Genomic DNA, 18035 nt, shown 5'->3' with positions numbered 1-18035 from the left:
ACCCTCCTCCGTCACATCGCCTTAGAGCACACGATGTCAGAGGCATCGCAACGTCCCTGGCCTTCAAGAGGAACTACTCTGTGACGCAGGTGCTACAAGCTGGAGTCTGGAAGCGTCAAACGACCTTCACAGCCCACTACTTGCAGGACGTTACCCACAGGAGCCTCGATATATTTTCTATCGGCCCTGTGGTAGCTACACAACAGCTGGTCTAACCTCAGGCTCCTTAATGGACGGGTAGCAGAAGGTTGAGGGCATTGTTACCTGATTTTAGACTGCATGAATGAAAGAAGTATGTCTGGCCCTTACTTCTTTCTTCATCCTCTCCTCTCTTGGGGAAAGCAGCATCCTGGGTTCTCTGCATAGCTGACCTCAAACCTCTGCAGGTAAACCATGCTTCCTTGTGTTCCTAGTATTAACCCTTTTACCCCCAGGCTCTTTGGAAATTTCCAACCCTTAACCCCCAAGGGGTTATTTTTCCCCCCAGAACATTTTGCAGTATATATTTTTTAAATTGCTCTAACAGCCTTAATTTTCATCATAGAGAGGTCAAGTTGGTCTCATTCTCTTGGAAAATGCCTGAATTTTCTCAAAAAATTATCAAAAATATGAAAAAAAAAATAAATTTTATGAAAAGTACTTACCTGGCAGTTATATATATATATATATATATATAGCTGATATCTCTAAAATCGGCAGAATTTTTCAAAACGAGGCAACCGCCTTGTGGTGGTTGGGAGGTAGGTGGTAACACCCGTCACAGGGTGGTCCAAGGAATCATTCCCGTGTCGAAGACTTCAGTTCATCTCTGCCGGCTGGATCAAAAACATCGTCGGTCCACCATTGAGAGTTTTTCGAATAATTTTCCCTTCTTCGCTTTTTTGTACTTCGTTTGGTGAAGTACACTGATTAGGGATTTGGCAATCGTGTTTTATTATTATTATTTACCTTGTTTATCATGAGTGATAACTTAATTTTCGTGTTTGTGCGAGTGATGTATGCAAGGTGAGGTTACCGAAAGTGTCGGTTGATCCTCACAGTTTGTATGCCGAGGTTTTGTTTGTACACTTTTTTAGGTGCAAAGTTTTTAATCCTGATGACGGAAATACGTTCCGGCAACTTTATGACGTCACAGTCGTGTGACGTAATCTTCATGTATGTCTTGCAAATTCTCTTTATTTGTTTTATGTAAAGAATGGGAGGAATTCCACTTATATAAGTTTTTTAACTTTTAATGTAAAATTTTAAAGAAAGATTTGTCCATTTGGTATTCGTTCTTTAAATCATCGATCTAATTTCATAAATTAAATAGAACTAGCATATGGTTAATTTACGCTGTTACTCGTTACTATCGGTGCAGTCCCAACATGCCTTGGTAGCGTTCTTTTCGATATGGGAATTAAAGTGTTAGCTATTATTCTCCAACAACAACACTATCTGGGAATTCTAGTTTTAGTAGCATTTTCATTTATATGTTCCTATTGTTTACATCTATATATATAGATACGTTATTGCTATATCTGTTCCTTTTATCATTACAACTCGCTTGTTTTTGAAAACCCTTTGAATTAATTGTGGATTACATTTGTTTTCGCTTTTTCTGTTCATTTTAATCTTTAACGTATAACTTTCCCGGCGTTTGTATGTAACTACCGGGTAGGTATTTATGACATTTAATTTTACCGGTGGTTATATGTAACTACCGGGTGAGTGTCTTCAACATCTATTTTTAATCTCAACTCTTGCCCGGTGGTTTTTTCTTTTTGTGACCGCCGGGTAAGTATGTTTGAAAGTTTATTTTATCATGGAAATGTCAGTTTAATATTTTATAAAAATATTTTGTTACAGTTTATATAGCAAGTACTAGAGACGATTTTGCTTTCTCATTCAAGCCCGTGGCAGAAGAATAAGTTCTCTCACAACGGGCAGGACTAATTATGGTTTTTTGTGTAAGAGTTTAATAGTGCAAGTTTCAGTGCTAAATTAGGCATTGGATTCTTTCAGCACAGTGGACGTCGTTTTCCTAGCCTTAGACCTCTTCCAAGCTCCCCGGCCCATGGGAGAAGGAACGTCGATCGGGGAAAGGAAACGAGAGGCGTTAGCTCACGAGCAAACGCCCTCGCGAGCGTTCCTGTTAACGTTCCCAAGAATGCTCGCCCTTGCCATGGGAAAGCAAAGAGCGTTGAACGTTAAGATTCTTACACTGCTTTTAGAGTTTTGCATTGCATCACTATTGATTTTAATGGCAATACTTTAAGTCATAGATATTCGCTGATAATATCAATGCTTACAAACCATCATTGACTCGGTTTTTGTCCCAGAGCGCCAGTTGGCCTTATGAACCCTCTGGTCGGAACCGAACGCGCCGAGCGGCATAATGAATATCATTTTGCCTTAACGCTCGGCGCTAAGTCTTTCAAGACAGGACGAATGCAGCCTCGTCTTTCAGGGCGAATGCAGCCTCGTCTTTCAGGACTAATGCAGCCTCGTCTTTCAGGGCGAATGCTGCCTCGTCTTTCAGGACGAATGCAGCCTCGTCTTTCAGGGCGAATGCAGCCTGGTCTTTCAGGACTAATGCAGCCTCGTCTTTCAGGGCGAATGCTGCCTCGTCTTTCAGGACGAATGCAGCCTCGTCTTTCAGGGCAATGCAGCCTGGTCTTTCAGGACTAATGCAGCCTCGTCTTTCAGGGCGAATGCTGCCTCGTCTTTCAGGACGAATGCAGCCTCGTCTTTCAGGGCGAATGCAGCCTGGTCTTTCAGGACTAATGCAGCCTCGTCTTTCAGGGCGAATGCTGCCTCGTCTTTCAGGACGAATGCAGCCTCGTCTTTCGGGGCGAGTGCAGCCTCGTCTTTCGGGGCGAGTGCAGCCTCGTCTTTCGGGGCGAGTGCAGCCTCGTCTTTCGGGGCGAGGGCAGCCTCGCCTTTCGGGGCGAGGGCAGCCTCGCCTTTCGGGGCGAGGGCAGCCTCGCCTTTCGGGCGAGGCTGCGCAGCCTCGCCTTTCGGGGCGAGGGCAGCCTCGCCTTTCGGGGCGAGGGCAGCCTCGCCTTTCGGGGCGAGGGCAGCCTCGCCTTTCGGGGCGAGGGCAGCCTCGCCTTTCGGGGCGAGGGCAGCCTCGCCTTTCGGGGCGAGGGCAGCCTCGCCTTTCGGGGCGAGGGCAGCCTCGCCTTTCGGGGCGAGGGCAGCCTCGCCTTTCGGGGCGAGGGCAGCCTCGCCTTTCGGGGCGAGGGCAGCCTCGCCTTTCGGGGCGAGGGCAGCCTCGCCTTTCGGGGCGAGGGCAGCCTCGCCTTTCGGGGCGAGGGCAGCCTCGCCTTTGGGGGCGAGGGCAGCCTCGCCTTTGGGGGCGAGGGCAGCCTCGCCTTTGGGGGCGAGGGCAGCCTCGCCTTTGGGGGCGAGGGCAGCCTCGCCTTTGGGGGCGAGGGCAGCCTCGCCTTTGGGGGCGAGGGCAGCCTCGCCTTTGGGGGCGAGGGCAGCCTCGCCTTTGGGGGCGAGGGCAGCCTCGCCTTTCGGGGCGAGGGCAGCCTCGCCTTTCGGGGCGAGGGCAGCCTCGCCTTTCGGGGCGAGGGCAGCCTCGCCTTTGGGGGCGAGGGCAGCCTCGCCTTTCGGCTACGGGCCAACCAAGGGAAAGGCCCGTGCCAACAACAAGTGTTGGCTTTAATACCCCAACAACAATCGCCTTTCGGGGCGAGGGCAGCCTCGCCTTTCGGGGCGAGGGCAGCCTCGCCTTTCGGGGCGAGGGCAGCCTCGCCTTTCGGGGCGAGGCCAGCCTCGCCTTTCGGGGCGAGGCCAGCCTCGCCTTTCGGGTCGAGGCCAGCCTCGCCTTTCGGGGCGAGGGCAGCCTCGTCTTTCGGGATGATAGGACGGTCGCCGCCTTGTCCTTTCAGGGCGACGCCACGCCTTATAAGATCTTTGTCAAGGATGACTTTGTGATCACTTTTCTCCTGTTGAATTGCTTGAGGTTAACAGAAGGAGAGGATCCTAAGTTCTGTTGCTCCATGTTCCCCACCCTCTGAGTTTTCGCGTGGTCATTAATGGAGCTTTAAGAATATATTAATTTTTGTTTCTTAAAACAGAAACCTTTGATGACTAACAACAGTAGGAGCCAGACTTTGCTACTTCTGGTGAGCCTGGGAGAGGAGAGGAGCAGACCTTTGGTCCGTGTTTTTACTAAGGATGGATGCTAAATCTTTTTTCTAGTGAATCCTCCTTTGTTAGTTACTCCGATAAGACTTTTCTACCTAACCGACTTTGCAACTTCAATGTCTCTCTTTTGGGAGAGGGAGTCTTTTGTCCGGTCCTGGACGTAAATGCTCTTTACGCCTTCGTTCAGAAGTCAAAGTTCTCCATGGAGACATCAAAATCTTTGGAGAAGAGGGGAGCAGACCTTTGGTCAGTACTTCTTCTGAAGGAGGATTACTTTTTCCTTTTATAGGGAAACCTCCTTTAGTTTTTAGCTACAATGATTCTCTCTCCCAGTTCTAGAGAGGAGTCTAAGTGGCAGGCTATGCAATCAAACTTTATCTGAGGTTTGTTTACAAGGAAGAATGGGTCAGTTTCGGGCGTGTGTTTTGGTCTCAGCTCCGCCCCTCTCATGTTCACGTAACTTTTGCCTTATGTAGCGGAATACTGCTCTCTGGAGAAATCAGAGCGTCCCTGTATCTGGATTTTTAGATAACGTTGAGCCTATCAAATAATTAGATCTTCCTGTCAACAAGAAGAGTCTCTTCTGACACCAGGACGCTCAGCACCTTGTCTTCTAGAACGTTCAGCGTCTCGCTCTGTTAACCTCTCGGCTCCACGTCTTACAGGCTCCACGTCTTACAGGACTTTTGGCACCACGTCTTACAGGACTATCGGCGCCATGTCTTACAGGACGATCGGCGCCTCGTCTTTCAGGACGCTCGACGTTGAAGTTCTAGCATGAGGCATGACTTTGAACATGAGAATCTAGGACTTCGTGATGACACTAGTCGAAACGTGTGTCGAGATCAAGGACGCCTTCGTTCTGATTTCTTGGATCTAGAAAGGAGGTTTGTTCTAGGGCAAGGAACATCGGGGCAAACATGCTCAGCAGGAAGAGACTTGTTTTTCCCTCAGAATGGTCTCTCAACCCGCAAGTCTGTCAGTCTCTGGATGTTGTGGGGCAGACCTGTAACAGACCTTTTTGCCTCCAACTGGAAGAAGAGGATCCCCTACTGCTGCTCCCTAGTCCCGGACGAGGAAGCTGTAGCAGTGGACTCCTTCTTGATGGATTGGACGGGGGTGGACATGTTTGCGTTGCCCCCGTTCGAGATCATCAATCTGGTCTTCAGGAAATTCGCTCTCCTCGATTCGGGGCGAATGATCCTAGCGGCTCCATTCTGGCCTGCTAGGGAATGGTTTTCGAAAGTGATGGGCATGTTGATGGACTTCCCAAGAAGACTTCGGCAAGTCCAGATCTTCTCAAACAGCCCCACTTCGAGAGGTATCATCTTACCCCCCTTGCTCTCAACTGACTTCCTTCAGACTGACTAGAAGCTTGTCAGATCTCGAGGCTTTTCGGCACAAGCGACGAAATCTATCGCAAGAGCAAGGAGGATCTCTTCACAAAGAGTCTACTAATCTAGATGGGAGACCTTTAGAGCTTGGTGCAGGCAGCACAAGTTTCCTCATCCACTACCTCTCTGAGCCAGATTGCAGACTTCTTCTTGTACCTCAGACAGGATGCTAAGCTGGCTGTATCTACCATCAGTGGATACAGCAGTATGCTCTCCGCCGTCTTTAGGCATAGAGGCCTAGAGTTGTCCCAAAATCAAGGTTTGCAGGACCTCATTGGGTCTTTTCAGACGACGTAATAGGTACTCTTAAACCTGGATGCGGTGTTTAAGTTTCTGTGCTCCAAGAATTTGAACCTATCTCGCTAGCCTCTCTTCGAGTTGTAGCGAAGAAAACCCTCTCCCTTAAAAACCCTCTCCCTTATGATTCTAGCGAATGCCAAGAGGTCAGCAAAGTCCAGGCGTTTGGGAAGAGGGTGAGCTTCAATTAGGATAGGGCAGTTTGTGCCTTAAGGTTCATCTTTCTTGTAAAGAGCGTGAACCCTTCGTAACCCTGTCCTTCGACGTTTGATGTCATTAACCTCATGAACCTAGTGGGTCGAGAGAAGGAAAGACTCCTCTGCCCAGTTAGGTCCCTCAAAGTTTTTTTTTTTGGCTCACACTATGAACGTGAGCTGTGCATCCAACTTGTTTTGGTGTTCAGTGAAAGGTCCGCCAAAAAACCCGTCTAAGTTTGCTTTGTCCTTTTTCTTGAGGGAGAAAATTAGGGAAGCCCACCTCTTATGTGAGGAGGAACACTTCTCCCTGTTGAAATTTCGGGCTCACGAAGTGAGAGCCATTTCTACCTCTCTGGCATATCAGGAATACATGTTAGTTAGGCTATTCATGGATGCAATTTTCTGGAGGAGCAACTCTGTCTTCGCTTCTCATTAACTTAGAGAGGTGAGCGTAGACTTTGGCAAGTGCTATACCTTGGGCCCATACATAGCTGCGGTTTCTGTATTAGGCAAAGGAGTTAATAACCCCACTCAACCTTGGTTTATATGCATGTATGAGGGTTTGTGTTTTTATGATAGTCTGAGGACTTCGTCTTGTGGTGCGGTTCACTCAGTCTAGATAGATAGTTTATGTCTATGTTGCAGGGTTAGGTGGTTAGTTTTAGTAAGGTTGCAGTTTTTATTATATGGGGCGAAGGTAGTTTCTGAAGTCTAGTCAAGTTGTTGGTCTAATCCCTTTGACAGACTCGATTGAGTTTTTTTGCAGCATTGCAGGCTTACTCCTGGATAAACTCTCCTAAGGGAAAGCCATTCTAAAGGCTGTACCTTTGAATCAGCTACCTTAGCAGGCAAGGAATCAAGGTGTTTTTATCTCCTACAACTCTTGTTGTTTCCCCAACGATGTTTAGTGTCTGTTTCCCTCCTCCAAATGTGTGAATCAGCTATATATATATAACTGCCAGGTAAGTACTATTCATAAAAATGGAGTTTTTATGATAAAACAAAGCTTTATGAATACTTACCTGGCAGTTATATATATATTCGAAGGCCCACCCACCTCCCCTCAGGAGACAGGTCGGGCATAGATGAACTGAAGTCTTGGACACGGGAATGATTCCTTGGACCACCCTGTGATGGGTGTTACCACCTACCTCCCAACCACCACAAGGCGGTTGCCTCGTTATGAAAAATTCTGCCGATTTTAGAGATATCAGCTATATATATATAACTGCCAGGTAAGTATTCATAAAACTTTGTTTTATCATAAAAACTCCATTTTATAGCATTTTTTTTGCAAGGACGTACCGGTACGTCCATGGGGGTAAAGGGATGAGTTTTGTGAAATGTACCAGTACATCCTTTGGGGGTAAAAGGGTTAAGATAATACTGTCGCGTCCCCCATACCCTGACGAGGTGGTATTGGGAACGTCCTAGCCTAGAATTCCATCTAAGGGACTTCAGGTCAACTTCCTAGGACAAGTCACACTTCATCCATCCACACAAAAGCTTATGTAGGCCGCACATTTCTTGCGGAGCAAGGAACTTGCGAGGTGCAGGGACTCTTTTTCTCGAGTGCTGCTCACTCGGATTCTGAGCCCCCGGGCAAAGCCAAAGCCAGTAAGGCTGGGACTTTCCACCCTTCCTAAGGGGTAAGTCACCCTATGTAAATAGTGTGGTTTGTATTTCGGTTAAGGAACAAATGACAAATTCGGAGATAATTTGTATTTTTCCTAACTATACAAACCTTAGCTATTTACACATATTTGCCCGCCAGCCCTGTCCCCCAAGGGAAGTCCTACCTCTAAACGAAGTGAATCAGTTCACCGGTGTGTGAGGGGGGAGGGGTAGGTAGCTACCCCTCCCCTACCCACTCGCTAGCTAGCGAGAGGGTAGTTAACCCTCGTTAAAAATCTAATGGCTCGTCATTTCATCTACGCTGAAAGTGATACCCTATGTAAATAGCTAAGGTTTGTATGGTTAGGAAATATACAAATTATCTCCTAATTTGTCATTTTTCGGTCTCTTCCGAGAGGCCGGCGATTGGTAGCGTAGACCGTACTGCTATTGACCGATCCCGGGGTGCGGGAGAGGTAGTTGCCTCCCTTAGCGAGGCGGCTGCCCCTCCTCCCCCGGAGGAGGATATGAACATTGATTTATCTGTAAATAACCATGATTTGTTGCAGCTTTGGGCTTCCTTGGGGCTGCAGGGTTCACCCTCCAGGGAAGCTCTGTTTGACATGATCAAACTTGGTGCAGCTGTCAAACAATCGCCATCTACAGCAGGGATGGATCCTCTGTCTGTTGTTGACGTTGTTGTGACGGAGGCATCTCGTGGGTCTAGTCAAACCTCCGTTCCTGTTGCTGAGGTAGCTGAAGGCTTAGTTTCCCCCTCCGAACACCTTTCGAGGGAGGAACTAAGTCCTACGGTCTCTCCTGCCGGTGATTCTCCCCCGCGGGGGAGTTCACTCACAGAGACTCCTCTTCAGAGGCCCTACGATGGTCAGCCTGCTGACCCCAGGGCCCCTCGTGGGCTTATAAGGCGGAAGGCTCGTCCTCCCCTTCGTCGTCACCACAGTCCTCTGCGGGGGAGACGACTTGCCGTTCGCCGATCCTGCCAGCTACTACCTTAGACCTCTCCGGGGATCGTTCGCGATCCCCTTCGGATGATGGTCGTCCTTCGGGACCCTGTGACCAGTCTCCCTCCAGACCTGCTGACCTGCCGTCATCCTTCGAGGCTGCTGATGCACTTTTACGTGCCACCTGATCCTGCCATTGCGCAGGCACCGGTCCCTTCGTGGCTTAAGGGACTTGAGCGCAAATCTGCGCCTCTTGCCTTCAAGCGCCAGGTTCAACCTGCGCACCCTCATGCTGCTGCTGCTGCTGCTGCTGTTCCAGTCTTAGCGCCACAGCGCTCACCTGCGCGCATGCACGCCCCTGTTCCTGATCTAGCGCGCCAGCGCTCACCTGCGCACACGCGCCCACCTATGCCCCAGCGTTCCCCGGTTCCTGCCACGTGGCGCGCAGTCCAAGAGGCTCCTAGGTTAGCGCACAGGCGCTCACAGGTACCTCTGGACTCGCAGCGCCTGTCTGGAGTTAGGCGTGAAGCGTGCCCATCGCACGCAGTTCCAGTCGCAGCGCCTGTCTGGAGTTAGGCGTGAAGCGTGCCCATCGCACGCAGTTCCAGTCGCAGCGCACGCGGTCGCCAGCGCGCTTGTACATCCCAGCGCGCAGTCCAGGAGGTGCCTAAGTTAGCGCACGGGCGCTCCCAGGCACCCCTGGACTCTCCTTCCAGACCGCGCAATCCTGCATGCGTTCCAGTCGCGCGCGACGCTCCGGTTGCACGCCAGGTTCCAGTCTCTCTCAAGGCGCCTCATGCAACCCAACAGCGCACACCCGTGCGCCCTAACCCGATCGCGCGCCCTGCTCGCCAACCGCAGCAGTGCACACCAGCGCGCCCATGATCCCCTGCGCGCCCAGCGCGCCCACAGGTTAATATACCTGTTCTAACGGATCAGCGCCCACCTATGCTCCAACGCGCAAACCCACCCTCGCGCTATCCTGAACCTGCTCACTCACGCCCTCGCCCTGTTCTTCCTGATATGCGCCCACGCGCCACTGCTCTCTCGAGCCCGTCAGTGCCGCATCAGGATGCTGCGCGCCCTCGTATCCAGCCTCCTCAAGATCCAGCTCTTGCGCGCCACACGCCCTCGTATCCAGCCTCCTCAAGATCCAGCTCTTGCGCGCCACACGCCCTCGCCATCTCCTACGCGCGCCTGCGTCCATGCGCCTGCGCCACCTCCTGCGTGCCCCCGCGCCTACGCGCCTGCGCCACCTCCTGCGCGCCATCGCGTCCACTCGCCTGTGGCATCGCCTACGCGCCACCGCGCCCGCTCCCCCAACCTCTCATGCCCGTGACCACGCGCGCGAGCACGAGATTCCTATGGCACGCGATTCTTTCGCGCGCGATCCTGGACAGGGCCCATCGCGCGACCTCCAGCGCGATCGTCACCAAGCGGACAGGTCATCGTCTCGTTCCCCTTGCCGCAAGTGCAGAACAGCGCGCTCGCCGGAGGAGGGGCGGTTCTTGGACAGGTCTAAGGACTCTCTTGTTTCAGCTTTTCAGGCGAACCCTCATTTGTCGACTCCTCCAAGGGATCGAACGATCCCCTCTCCTCCAGAGGGAGTGTCTGACAGTGCGACTGTCAGCCAGCAGCCCTGGTTCGGGACCCTGGTCAGAGCTCTTGTGCAGGCTATGAAGCCCGTCCTCTCTGACGTGGGTCACAAATCAGTGGCGGCGTCCTCCCCTGAAGAGGAAGAGAGGAGTCCCTTCTGTGGAAACACTTACGAGGGCTATTCTGTCTCCTCGCAGATCCTTGCTCAAGGCTCCTTCCCCCCCCCCCAGACTTTCTCTCCCTCCCCTGCAGATGAGGATTACCCATCCTCAGGAGAGTTGGACGAGCTGGACCGTTCCCCCATCGCACCAATGGGGGAAACTCCGCCTCTCCCTGAGAAGTCTTCTCGTCCAAGGGTGGAAAAGAGCCTGCACCCATCGTTACTCGAGTCCTGTATCCCTCCCAAAAGGGAACCGAAGGACTCTAAGAGGATTCTCAAGTTGTCAACAAGGATCAGACAGTAGCCAGCTAGACCTTCCGAGGATGTCCACGTGTCCCCCCAGGAAGAGCAACTGGGGACAGGAGACTTTGCTGCCAGTCCATCAGGAGGAGAGCACCAAGAGTCAGAATACGCGTTCTGGCAAGTCCTGACCCTCATGAGGAACCTCAACGCAATTCCAGACCCAGAGATTCCTCCTCGTGAGAGTAAGGACACGGTCTTGGACCGTGTCTATGGCACCCAGAAACCCTCTAGAGCCAGTGCAGCTTTGCCCTGGTCTGAGGGGATGAAGAGTGCCAGGGACAAGGTCGAGGGCCAGCTCTCTGAGCTTGCCTACTCCAGTAGATCCAGCGCCGGTAACAAGCTCCTTCCTCCTCCTCGAGTCCATCAGAGGAGGTACTTTGAGATCCTTGAGGAGTCTTGTTTGGGTCTTCATATTCATCACTCCGTGGAAGAACTCATCGGGGAAGTCCCTCTAGTGAGACTCTCCAACCGGCACGTGTTCTACTCAGCTACTGAGATCCTAAGCCAGGAGAAGGTCGCTAAGTGTGCCATGCAGGCAACTTCGTGGCTTGACATCTGGCTGGGGTCTCTGGGCATCCTGGTGCGGTCTGAGGACCTCTCCAAAGAAAGCACCAGGAAGGCACTGGAGACTTTCTTGCTCTCAGGCACGCGGACCATCGAGTTTCTGGCCCACCAAGTCAAGAGCTTGTGGGCCAATACGATTCTCAAACGACGGGACGCAGTGGCTGAGAGATTCCACCAGAAGGTCCCCAGTTCGGATGTTAGCAGGCTCAGACACTCTTCCGTGCTCGGTAAGAGTGTTTGAGCCTAAGGACGTGGAGCTTACCGCTGAGAGGTGGAGGAAGTCCAACCAGGATTCCCTCATCCATAGGGCCCTGACATCGAGGCCCTACAAACCTCCAGCGGCCCAACAGCCCCGTCCGGCTAAGGACACAAAGAAGATGACAGCAACAAAGCCGAAGGTGTCTAAGCCTTTTCCTGCCAAGAGCAGAAGGAGCAAGAAGTCCTCCAGGGGAGGCAAGAACCCTAGAGGAAACGGCCGAGGCTGTAAACGCTAGGATTGGCAGTCCCCCTGCATGTCCACCAGTGGGGGGATGCCTACAAAGTTGCGCGGCAAGGTGGCAGCAACTCGGGCAGATACCTGGACGATTTCCGTAATCGCTCAGGGTTATTGCGTCCCGTTCACAGCTTCTTTACCTCCCCTGACAGCGAATCCAATGTCGTTGAGCTCTCTTGCCATGGGATTGGCAAGAGGGCAAGCCCTTTGGGCAGAAGTCCAGACCATGTTGAAGAAGGACGCTCTCCAAGAGGTTGTAGACGAGTCCCCAGGCTTCTACAGTCGACTCTTTCTTGTATGGAAGGGGTCTGGAGGCTGGAGACCAGTCATCGACCTCTCGACCCTGAACGGGTTTGTCAAACAGACTCCATTCAGTATGGAGACGGCAGACACGGTCAGACTCGCAGTGAGACCACAAGACTTCATGTGTACACTGGACCTGAAGGACGCGTGCTTCCAGATACCAGTCCATCCGTCTGCAAGGAAGTACCTAAGATTTTGCGTTGACAACAAGATCTACCAGTTCAAGGTGCTGTGTTTCGGTCTCTCCACAGCCCCTCAGGTGTTCACCAGAGTGTTCACCCAGATTTCATCGTGGGCTCACAGTATCGGCATCCGTCTCCTTCGTTATCCGGACGACTGGCTGATCCTGGCGGACTCGGAGGCAACCCTTCTTCGCCACTGAGACAAGCTCCTCGAAGTTTGCCAGGATCTAGGGATCATGGTAAGCCTCGAGAAGTCCTCTCTGCAGCCCTCTCAGAAACTGGTATATCTAGGCATGGTCATAGACACCAATCTCCACAAAGCCTTCCCATCAGACAACAGGATAGCAAGGCTGAGGAAGGTCGCGAGGCCTTTCCTCAATCGTGAAGAACTCCCAGCCCAAACGTGGCTGCGTCTCCTCGGCCACCTCTCTTCCCTGGCTCGTCTCGTTCCCAACGGTCGCCTCAGAATGAGATCTCTCCAGTGGTAACTCAAGTCCCGGTGGAATCAAGGTCACGATTTCCCGGACACTCTGGTCCCTGTAGGTCCTGCGGAACGGACAGACCTCCAGTGGTTGGTGGCGGATGAGAACTTACGAAAGGGAGTGGATCTTCTCGTCCTTCCCCCGGATTTGATATTGTTCTCGGACGCATCAAAGAAAGGGGGGGGGGGGGGGACGCTCTGAACCACAGGACCTCAGGCCTGTGGTCAGAATCAGAAAAGTACCTTCACATAAACCTGCTAGAAATGAAGGCCGTGTTCCTGGCACTTCAGAAGTTCCACTAAGTCCTGGCGGGCCACTCTGTGGTGGTGATGAGCGACAACACCACAGTGGTGGCTTATATCAACAAGCAGGGAGGTACCTTTTCAGAACAGTTATCCCATCTTGCAGTAGAGATTCTGAGATGGTCTGAAGTCCACTCGATCACACTAGCGGCTCGCTTCATTCCGGGCAAGAGGAATGTGCTCTCCGACAGTCTGAGCAGAGTGATGCAGATAGTGAGTACCGAGTGGTCTTTGGATCCTCAAGTAGCCAACAAAGTCCTGACTTTGTGGGTTTCACCGACGGTGGATCTGTTCGCTACAGCGCTGAACTTCAAGCTCCCGCTGTACTGCTCCCCGGTCCCGGACCCCAAGGCTCTCTGGCAGGATGCCTTCCAACAACGGTGGGACAACGTCGATGTGTACGCCTTTCCCCCGTTCTGTCTGATGAGGAGGGTGCTCAACAAGACGAGAATATCGGTCAATCTTTCAATGACCCTGATAGCTCCGCTATGGCATCACGCAGAATGGTTCCCGGACCTTCTGCAACTCCTCACGGAGGTTCCGAGAGAACTCCCTCCACGTCACGAGCTACTCATACAACCCAACGCCAACATCTTCCACAAAGCCGTAGCTTCGCTTCGACTTCACGCCTGGAGACTATCAGCATATCCTCAGGGAGAGAGGATTTTCGCAACAAGTTGTGAACAGGATGTCTGGTCACCTGCGCAAGTCATCCACAGGGGTCTACCAGGCGAAGTGGCGAGTTCTGCGGTTGGTGTCGTGGAAGGGGTATCTCTCCACTCGATGCCACTATTCCAGCAATAGTGGAGTTCCTTGTGTATTTGCGGGAGGAAATGCGCCTTTCAGTCTCGGCAGTGAAAGGCTATCGCTCAGCCTTAAGTGTTGCCTTCAGGCGTAAAGGAATGGACATTTCTTCCTCGCTGGATCTTTCCCTTCTCATACGGAGTTATGAACTTACCTGCCCTCAGTCGGAAGTGAGACCTCCTCCATGGAACGTGGTTCGAGTTCTCAGGTCTCTTGAAGAGACCTCCCTACGAACCATTACGTCAGGATTCAGATCGCCACCTTACCTGGAAGACGGTTTTCCTGCTAGCATTGGGTTTCGGCCAAGCGAGTCAGTGAACTGCATGGTCTCTTGTACGGCATCGCCCATTCAAGGGGATGGGGGGAGGTAACGTTCAGCTTCGTCCCTGAGTTTGTTGCCAAAACTCAGAACCCGGGAGTGCCGGACCCTAGGTTCGACTCTTTCCAGGTTTCGAGTCTCCGTTCTGTAACAGATGACCCAGACCATCTCCTACTGTGCCCAGTGAGGAGTCTGAGGTTGTATCTTAAAAGAACAGCTGCAGTTCGTCCCCTGGTGCAAGCCCTGTTCTTGAGCACCGGGAAAACGAAGAGGAGGGTCACCAAGAATACTATCTCGGCCTGGATTTGCAAGGTAATAAATCTGGCCTTGAATCCTGACCCTTCTCCGTCACGTTGCCCTAGAGCGCATGATGTCAGGGGCATAGCTACGTCCTTGGCCTTCAAGAAAAATTATTCAGTGACGCAGGTCCTTCAATCTGGGGTGTGGAAGCGTCAGACCACCTTCACGGCCCACTACCTGCAAGACGTGACACTCAGGAGGCTCAATACGTTCTCTTTCGGCCCTGTGGTGGCTGCACAACAGCTGGTCTAGCCTCAGGCTCCTTAATGGACAAGTAGCAGAAGGTTGAGGGCATTGTTACCCGGTTTTAGTCTGCGTGAATGAAAAGATCTGTCTGGCCCTTATTCTTTTCTTCATCCTCTCCTCCCTTGGAGAAAGCAGCATCCTGGGTTCTCTGCACAGCTGACCTCGAACCACTGCAGGTAAACCATGCTCCCTTGCGTTCCTAGTACAGTATTAAGTGTAATACTGTCCTGTCCCCATACCCTGACGAGGTGGTATTGGGAGAGTCCTAGCCTAGATTTCCATCTGAAGAACTCCAGGTCAACTTCCTAGGACGAGTCACTTCCTCACCTTCACACACAGCTTATGTAGGCCGCAGCAGTTTCACAGCATGCTAGCGAGGAGCAGGGACTCCTTATTTATTGAGTACTTACACACTCGAATATGAAGTCCCCGGGCAAGCCAAAGCCAGTATGGCAGGGTCTTACCTCCCTACCTAAGGGTTGAGTCACCCCATGTAAATGGCGTGGTTTGTATTTCAGTTACGGAACAAATGACAAAGTCGTAGATAATTTGTATTTTTCCTAACTATACAAACCTTAGCTATTTACACATATTTGCCCGCCAGCCCTGTCCCCCGGGATAAGTCCTACCTCTAAGCAAAGTGTAGCAATCACCGGTGTTTGTGTGAGAGGGGGGGGGGGTAGCTAGGTACCCCTCCCTAACCCCCGCTAACTAACTAGCGGTGGGGTAGTAAACCCTCGTTAAAATTTTTATGGCTCGTCATTCAGCTATGCCGAAGTACTGTAATTACCCCATGTAAATAGCTAAGGTTTGTATAGTTAGGAAAAATATAAATTATCTACGAATTTGTCATATCTATGGTTTCTTTTTGTGAGTTTGTGTGTTCCTATTTTACTACCTGAGTGCAGCATATATAGTTTCAAGTTTTTCTTACATGAAATTTGATCTAGAAAAGTCTTGTTTTGATCCGTGCACTGATTGGTGCAGCTTAAATACTCATTACAGTATTACTTATCATGATGTCATTATGATACATAAGTGTTGTAGTTTGTGATGCATATTCATAAATAAAATAAAAAGGATTTTTCTGTATACCTAGATTATAGAATACAGTACTGTATTTAATTGAAATTTTATTATTTCAGGTTTTTTGTTGAACCATTGCTGATTTGTGATGAAAGACAGGGCCATTCTTTCAGTGAATTGACTGAATAAGGTGTAGGTCCTTCTGCAAAGGTAGTGCATGAGCTTTTCTCAAAATGACGGGCCACGGTGTTTCCAGATTACCTAAAGTCTCGGCTGGTATAGGAAAGACTATTAATTATTCAGGTGAAGAGAAAGTACAAGAAACCAATAAAAAAACCAGCGTCGTATTAGAACAGCTTTCCAGTCATCTACCACAGGTTCCAAACCGTATTGAAAAAAAGATTGTTCAACTGTTGAAGTGTTATCCAGAGGGACTGGAAATAGAGAAATTTAATTTAGCGTATCTTAAGAGGTACAGAAAGCCTTTGATTGCATCAGAATTTGGCTTTTTAGACATTGTTGATCTTCTTTGTAATTTAAAAGGAAACGTTTTAAAGGTTGTTGAGGTCAATGGGCAACAATTACTTTTGAAGGCGGACAAGGCCTCTTCACCAGAGATTGCAGAAGATCAACGTCATCCTCCACGAGGTTATGAAGAGAATATGGCTTCGCAGGTTCCTGATGAAATAGTTAGTGTGATTAAAGCTATCGTGAAAGACAACAAAGGAGGGATTAATCTTGAAAACCTAAATAATGAATTTATGATGAAAACAAACAAAAAACTAGACTTGCAAACCTTAGGATTCTCATGCATATATGACCTGGTGTCCTCTCTTGGTGAAAATTTTAAAATTTTTAATAGTGGAAATCAGTTTATTCTTTGTGATGCTGCCATTAAGACAATATCCTATAGTGATACTACATCATCAGTTATGGATTCACATAGTACAGTGAGAATCTTTTCTAATGAGACAAAAGAACGTCTAAGTAAGTTGTTACAAGAGGAATTTCCTTGTGGCCTTACTATTGATGAACTACGAGGTGCATACAGAGTAAGTGGCCTTTTGAGTTTTTAAATATTTAACTTAGCCGGTGAATATATAATAGCTGCTACTCAGCGGCTCGACAGAAAACATACTCAAAAAACTCGCGAGCGATCGCTATGAAGGTTGCGGGTGTGCCCACCAGCGCCAACTACCGGCCAGATACCACTCTTGCATGTAAACAAACCCTTCAATTCTTCTCTGTCGACGTTGACGACAAGACGTATCAATACTCGCTGTAGAACCTGGAGTTTTCTCAACATATTTGGTGAAGTACTTCATTTTGGTTTGAGCTTTCGCAGTGCAGGTGTTTTATCTTCATCTTAAATCTTGAACTCGTTTTTGGATAGATTTAATTTTTGATGACAAGAAAGAGAGTATGGACTTTCTTTGACTTTTAAATGGCCGACCCTTCCCTTAGACGGAAGTGTGTTTTAGGTTTTTAGCAATTATCTTATCACGTTATAAATTAATTATAGATTTTCCTCTATATATTTTATATCTCAACCGCCTTTATTAGGCCTCTTCGATTAGCTTTCCATTTATAATAAACATCAAAATAAATTTTAATGATTTGTTTATATGCGACCTTTCCTGAGAGTAGGCGGTCCTAACTTGGAAACCGAAGTTAAACAACGTTGAGCCCTTTTCAATCGTAAATAACTTTTACAGAGCTAATGATTTAAAACTTATTAAATGAAATATTTTTAGTAAATATTTTATGATAGTTTTTTTCTTTGAATAGTCTTCGTACTGTTTCAAAGATGAACTAACGTTTAGTTTATTTATGCTACGCAGTTTGCGCTCTATCGTTACGATAGAGAGAGAGAGTATCACGGTTTCACTTTGCAGAAAGAGTAAATCGATTCTGACGTTTTGTTCTTTTTTCTTTCAAAGCTTAAATGTTTTAAAGACTATTTTAAAGGAACTTTTTAATTGAAAAACCTTTCAGTTTTTTTTCCTTTGGTCAAATAACCTGTTTATTGACGAAAGGTAAGTGGGCTCTTCTCTTCGGTGCGAAATCAAGAGAGAGAGAGAGAGAGAGATAGAGACGGAGAGAGAGAGGAGAGAGAACGTTCCGATCTTTATCTCGTCCCAAGCGAGTAACGTTGTTCTCGAGTTACTCTCGTCCCTAGTCTCTGTACGGGGAGAAAGGATAAAACGTTTTTAGTTTTTTATTCTCGTCCCAAGGCACTGTACGGTGAGAGATTGAAAACGTAGTTTTGAATGAACTAGTGTTTAGTCTCTTCCCCAGCCACTGAACTTTTTATCTTAAAATATGTTTACTGTTTTTTTGCTGGTATTAAT

The 18035-nt window shown here is 49.4% G+C and overlaps 1 protein-coding gene across 4 annotated transcripts in view; it reads left to right on the top strand.

Moving 5' to 3' along the window:
- Nucleotides 1-18035, top strand: part of LOC137615478 (uncharacterized) — a 192594-nt gene that overhangs the window by 47737 nt on the left and 126822 nt on the right. For all 4 annotated transcript variants that reach the window (XM_068345391.1, XM_068345387.1, XM_068345389.1 and 1 more), the window contains exon 2: nucleotides 15804-16736. In XM_068345391.1, coding sequence (XP_068201492.1) covers nucleotides 15918-16736 — 819 coding nt within the window. In that variant the 5' untranslated portion in view covers nucleotides 15804-15917. The remainder of the gene's footprint in view (nucleotides 1-15803; nucleotides 16737-18035) is intronic.

The sequence above is a fragment of the Palaemon carinicauda genome, chromosome 21, assembly GCF_036898095.1.
Source record: "Palaemon carinicauda isolate YSFRI2023 chromosome 21, ASM3689809v2, whole genome shotgun sequence".
Taxonomy (NCBI): domain Eukaryota; kingdom Metazoa; phylum Arthropoda; class Malacostraca; order Decapoda; family Palaemonidae; genus Palaemon; species Palaemon carinicauda.
The sequence above is the reverse complement of the archived record's forward strand: the minus strand, read 5'-3'. Positions and strand labels throughout refer to the sequence as shown.